The 6,543-nt window shown below is 40.6% G+C and overlaps 1 protein-coding gene across 2 annotated transcripts; it reads left to right on the top strand.

Moving 5' to 3' along the window:
- The first annotated feature begins 3,567 nt into the window (after nt 1-3,567).
- LOC128737504 (zinc finger protein 677-like) lies at nt 3,568-5,537 on the top strand. 2 transcript variants are annotated; one of them, XM_053832157.1, is made up of 6 exons: nt 3,568-3,678; nt 3,740-4,223; nt 4,285-4,448; nt 4,520-4,587; nt 4,672-4,953; nt 5,011-5,537. In XM_053832157.1, exons 1-6 carry the CDS (start codon nt 3,671-3,673, stop codon nt 5,157-5,159), a joined length of 1,155 nt encoding a protein of 384 aa, XP_053688132.1. In that variant the 5' UTR covers nt 3,568-3,670; the 3' UTR covers nt 5,160-5,537. The 2 variants fall into 2 exon arrangements, with proteins under 2 accessions (XP_053688132.1, XP_053688131.1); XM_053832156.1 differs by having other exon boundaries at nt 4,508-4,587.
- Nucleotides 5,538-6,543: the final 1,006 nt, after the last annotated feature.

The following is a 6,543-nucleotide window of genomic DNA, read 5'->3' as shown; positions in this document are numbered from 1 at the left end:
ACACCATTTACCCTAAGCCTAAGCGTATAGTTTCTATGTGTCCCACATATAGATATTTGCATTGTGCCCAGTAAATGATCTTTATGTGCCAAACAGTTATCATTTATGTGCACGCGAAAAATTTGCACATACTATTCACATATAATTTTTATGAGTATTTCTGAGAGGATTGTGTTTATATGCGCACATGATAATCATATGGGATTTCATACGGAAATTTTCTATTAGTTATTTGCAGAATATTTTGAGTGTGGGCTGGCTTCCGGCCTAAATGTCATTAGTTAATCTCCGAGGGTCCAGAGTATCACTCAACTTTTATTAGCGAAGATAATTCAAACGACTGTTTATAAATTTTTATCTATATGGGAAGCGTTTGGTACGGGAGATCACACTTCATTTCTTTCCCTTGATTTCAACGAGTTTTCCAGGGACATTCCGGCGTGTCCCGTTACGACGAGGACCCGACTTTTATTGACATTTTGCTCCCGCCAAAAATACGTTAGTGACTAAATTATTAAAGTTTTAAATTATGTCTGTTAAATGTACTTTCTAATGTAGTATTTACTTTTTGAGTTAGATATTTAGGTAGGTAAAACAAGTTACATTTCGTAACGGTTCACCATCGCAGAAATTCCGCTTTTTCCACCATGTTTTAATATGTGTACACTTCAAAGTGCTAATAATTAAACGTTCTGTATAATGAATGTGTTGAGAACTACGTTTTCTTTGTAGTTCAATAATCACTGGTTCATATCCAGTATAATATGAGTTGAAATATGCAGTTTTAAATACCGATTTCTTGGTATACAAGTGCGTGGAATGTGTCACAAACCACATCTTCCATTCGCTCCTCCGGTAGTTTCTCCTAAATCCTGGAAATTATCTGTGACATCGGTGGTGGTTCCTTATTATTTCGACGGCTCTATTGGTCTTCTGGCGTCCGTTTTCTCCCGGATTTCTTGAAGATCAAGAGCTGGGACGCTATTATCGTTTACGACCACGGGTTAGCTTCTGTTTCGTCTTTTGTTATATCTTGTTCTCATTTGTGTGTGATAAGATTTCCCCTCCTCTTTCCTACACTGCGTCCCGCCCTGGGACGAGATTGGTCCATAGAGCTCTCACAAAGCTTGCACATGTCATTACCCCGGAATATTTGTTTCGTTTACATGATCTCTATCCACCGTCTGGCGTAGATGGTTTTCCAGAAAGTTTTTCCAAGCTCTTTTTTCTCTTGCCTATCATTTGCTGGCATTCCTTATCAAACCGTGCACTTGGGGTTTCTTCACCTAGCACGGTCTCATTGCCCGCGAAGTGTATCCTGCTTCATCCGTCTTCAAGCGTTAAAACACCTAGCACAAAGGAAGGTAGACACTAATCGTACAGGCACAAGTGGCTCTTGGTATCTTGCGGGTCGTCTAATTATTCGTTCAGAGAGCATCTGGGTAACTCTCGGAACTTCTGTCATATTAATATATGCACACCAACTGAGCTGGACGTTGCAGCCAATGGCATATCAGAGTAGGACCATTGATGGGGGGCTCTATAGCCGCAAGGTTACCGAGTCTGCTTTGACAAGTGAATGGTCGTGGGTTCGAATCTTAGTAGAATCAGGCCATTCGATGTCAAAGTGACTTTTAGCATGGGTTTATTCTCTGGCCCCTCATCACCCTTCCTTCATGCTGAGTTCTACATTATCCCGAAGACGCTTCTTATGGTTAGTATCAGGGATACCAGATTTGCAGATTTGTCTGCAAATTGCAGATTTTTGGAACGGTCTTGCAGATCATTATAAATTTGCAGATATTTGCAGTTTTTTTTTGACTTTTATTGTTTTGTTGCAGATTTTTGTTCGAAGCTCTTTAAACTTTCACAGACTTCCTAAAAAAGTGTGCAGATTTTCGCAGATTATTTTCAAACCTGAAAATTCGAGTAGCCGGAAAACTGCTCGATTTTTCCGGTTTTCGAGCAGTTGCAGACATTTTTTTTAGAAAATATGGCATCTCTGGTTAGTATACTGGTATGAGGACCTAATGAGGTAATGGTTTTGAACCTCAGGAGGACTCACCAGTGCTAACTATAACGAGGCGAAACAGGTTTGGTATGGTAGGACAATCTGCCATGACGTGCCCTACTGTGTTAGCTGACTCACTGCGAATATACGCTGGGTTCGCGGAATCGTGTTGGTTTGAAAGGTTTCGAAAAATATCTCCCTTGTATAGAAAATATCGTTCATTTTGATCACTAAAAATAATGTATTTAAGCCACGATTTAAGCGTTATATTTTATAACTGTTTAGTTGAGTTTTATAACTGCAAAGTTATTTTGCAACTTTTGACAAGTTGCATGCAATGACAAAAACATAAATTGACACATTCCAGCGTTACGGGACGGACACAATTAGCACCTATTGTTACCGTATGAATCTCCTCCTGTTTCATCAATTTTTTGCCAAATGCCTTGTAAAATATTTGTTTAAAGAGTACTTTATTTTCCACTAGAATGCCAGGGATTTGATGAAACAGGAACCGATCTGCATAGTAGGGAATTAGGGATAGTGCGGACCACCTGTCGCTGGAATGGGTCAATTACAAAAAATCGGTTAATGTCGATATTAGCTGCATATGCGTTATAAACGAATAAAACGGTAGAACACGTTTTATTGCAATAACACGTAGATTCGCCATCTAACCTGAAGTTCAGGCGCTCCACTACTTAGGTCGAGGACAAATCAAGCCGCCAAGAACCGACCCTAACCTGGGAACAGACGCTTATGGCGGCTGGCATAGGTAATCCTCGTGTTAACAATCAGCATTCATTTATTAATTAATTATTACTGATGCATATGCATCAGTAATTCGCGACTAAGAAACTAATAGAGTTTTTGTTTTTGCTCAGGTTCAATCTAGGTTCGCCCTAGTTCCAACCGAACGGCTGTCAAAACGTTTGTTTTTTTTTCACTTAGGTTGGGCTTAGTTTCGCTCCAGGTTGAACTTTTTAGACGTCGGGTTCGCTCAGGGTCTTTCTACAGTTTCAACCCCGCTATTAGCAATAAACTGACAATCCGAAAACGTTTGTTTATTCTCCCGAAAATGTTTGTTTATTCAGTGGTCGGATTGGAACTAACCCAAGTCGAAAAACAAAAACGGTATAAAAGAGATACTTCATTCTCTCATTTTCTCAAACAAAAACCAAACAATTATCAGCAACTTAGTAATCGAGAATTGTAACGATTTGTCGACCAACATTTGAAAGGGGCGGATAAGCCAATTGTCAAACAGACCGAGCGAAAGTTATTTTTTGCTGGAGCAGCATAGGAAAATGAACTCTCACTCGTTCTGTTTGACAGTTGGCTTATCCGCCCCTTTCAAATGTTGGTCGACCTTTATACAGTTTAAAAACTAGACTCTAACCGCCATTTTTCTCTATCCCCCATTTCTGAATTTCCTGAAGGGCGTTGTCGGACTGACAGCTCGTTTGACTTTTTGTTTCTTAACTGTCATTCCTCTTTTTTGCATACCGTTGTTTTCTTTTCGTTCATTTTTCACTGCTGCATTCTCTGTGTGTCTGGCGTTGTTTTGGCTAAATTCGATCAAAAAGAAAAAAGTTTGAAAAAATTACCGCAAATGTAGTGAAATCGGTGCAACTGTTCCCGTATCAAAGTCAAACAAAAATGAATTTGTGAGTAAAGCTTTTCCGGTGTAAGTTTTGTGCAAACTGAATACAATGGTTGCTCTTACAGTTTTATACCGAACGATAAGCGGGAAGGTATCTACTTACAGCAGCATCTGCCACCGCAATTGCTTCCACCCGGCTTCCAGCAAGTGCACCATCAGCTTCACCAGCAACCACAACAATCCCAGCCACACCAGCAGCAACAACAGCAGCAGCAGCTTATTCAAAACGCATTTAATCCCTCGGGGATGATAGTCAATTTGAAAAAAGAAATCGATCCGTACGAAAAGAATCCACCTCCGCTGGGGGCAAACGTCGTTGTGCAGCACATTGCCCAGCAGTTGAGTGTTCCTTCTATGGTACCGCCCACAGGTGAACCCCTTCAACAGGATCCTCCACCGACACCGGCTCCATCAACCAGCGGCCGCAAGAAAAAGAAAACCAAAGCTGCAAAAGCGATTGTCTTGCCCCCACTACCGGAGGGTTTTATCGTCAAAATAAAGGAAGAGTACAACGAAAACTACGTCAGAACTGTTACAAAGATACCAGAAGTAACTAACGCTTTTATCGATTGAAATTAAATAAGTGAATTATTTGTTCGTTACTTTTCAGGAACAGTTTATAAGGACAATTAAGCCACCAGGCAAGAAAGAACGCAAATATCACGACTATAACGTTGTGAGCGAGTACCATTGTGAGATATGTGGCAAGTACTTTAAAGATAAGTACAAACTGAACTACCATGTACGGATCCACAGTCCAGAACTATCGCACAGGTATTTGGAAATGATTGCACAGTTTTAGAGAACACGTTAACAGTACTAAACTTTAAAAGATCTTCCTTCAGGTGCGATGTTTGCAGCAAAGTATTTGCCCATCAATCCACTTTAACCAACCACAAGCGAATTCATTCAGGTTAGTTAATCTAAAAACCGTTTCACAAAATTTTAGAGTATTTGGCAATTGAATTCTCTGAAAATTTACGATGTGGACTTCTAGGTGAACGCGCCTTCAAGTGCGGAACGTGCGGGAAGGCGTTCGTTCAGAGTTCGGCCCTATCCAATCACACCAAGATTCACACCGGAGAACGACCGCACGAGTGCTTGATCTGCGGCATCAGCTTCATTCAGAAGATCAACCTGATCTACCACATTCGTATCCACAGCAATGAGCGTCCGTACCGCTGCAACATTTGCAACAAGTCGTTCATCCAGCAGAGTCATATCAAAAACCACATGAAGGTGCACAAAAAGGATAATCCGCTGGATTGTAGCATTTGTGGTAAGTTTGCTAACTGTTTTCAAAGACTGAGGAACTAATAGTGTCGATTATTTTCAGGGAAAAGTTATAACGATCTCAACGAACTGACCGATCACTATTCCTCCCATACCGTCGAGTTGCCATTTCGCTGCCAAACCTGCGGCAAGTGCTTCGCCCAGGCGAATCATCTGAAAATTCACAAGAAAAACTTTTGCAATAAGAACTAAAAACAGCAGAACACGACCGACAGCCCCCGAACATATATGATAAACCCCACTGGGCGCGGGCCGGCAGCCATTGATTATTATCGCTACTATTACGCTGATGTTAAGTTGAAAACAAGAGGAAGCAAACTATTTTATGTAGCTTGATTGATTATATTACTTCGTAAGTGTATAATGCTATCAATGATAATAAATAGACAGGTGCTTTATTATCATTGTAACGCTATTACGATTATTACAAAACAATGATCCAGTCGTAGGCAGGTTTTCTTATTTTCATGTGATAGCCAAACTAAAAAAATTGTTTTAAAATTCTTGTGCGTAGAACAGAATAACTAACTGAAACAAAGGACGATGTTTTATACGTTTTCGCCAGCATTATTGGATCAATATATTATTTTAAAAAAACACTTCTTTTGATTATTCAGATAATTCTCCGAAAAACTTTACCCAAACACCCTTTCAATAAATTCTCGAAGTAGGCGTAGGCGTTCTGCGAAACTGAACGAGATCGTATGATTTTTTTAGATTTTGTGGTAGAACATCAGAACGAACAAAATTCGCATAGAATCTTTCGAGTGATGAAACCCTTGACAGCGAGCTCAGAGGATGAGCGGAAATAGGCGGACCAAAGCAGCTAAGACGGTTGCCTGGCAACGATTAATCGACGACCTGGAGCAGCCCTTTCAAGCTTGTAGCCATTAAAAAGAGTCTGAGCTAAGTTTCTAGCCGACGAAGGAGAAATCGCCGACACCTGTTGATCGACATTTATCGCCACTTTAGTGGTGCCAGGTTGACGGCTAAGACGCTGCTAAAGGACTGAAATGACCCGCAGCTGCTGAATGTTCGTGCTGCCAGGCGTATTGGTCAAAGTCCTTGAACAAGGAAACCTCACTGAATGCGGTAACTGGCGGGGTATAATGCGGCTCTACTTTACTCTGGAAATTCTCTATAAGGTAATTCTTAACCTTCTGGAATCTTTGTCCTTCTGGAATTTTGCCAATAACCGCAGACGCTCAACTGGAATTCCTTCAAACCTTTTTTATAGTAATAGTAAATCGTCAAAGACAGAAGATTCAGTGAACCTGTTTGCAGATTTCTTTCAAACTGTGTACAGCAACGACCCTCCGACAACTCGTGAAGCGAGCGATATACAAATGTTTAACTTGTTTCTTCCTCCTACGACACTGACGACCAGCGAAGTGTGTAGTGCTCTTGCCGCGGTGGATTCCTTTAACCCTCTCTGTCCCATGGTAGCACAGGTGCTCCATGACTTCTGATACTAAAATCGACCGATAAAATGTTTGAAGCAATATGGATATTTTGATTTTATAACGTAGTAAAAACATTGTTTTACAAGGTGTATAGTTGCGTTTGATGAATTGTT

Source organism: Sabethes cyaneus, chromosome 2 (genome assembly GCF_943734655.1).
Source record: "Sabethes cyaneus chromosome 2, idSabCyanKW18_F2, whole genome shotgun sequence".
Taxonomy (NCBI): Eukaryota; Metazoa; Arthropoda; class Insecta; order Diptera; family Culicidae; genus Sabethes; species Sabethes cyaneus.
This window is presented reverse-complemented; position numbering and strand designations above follow the sequence as displayed.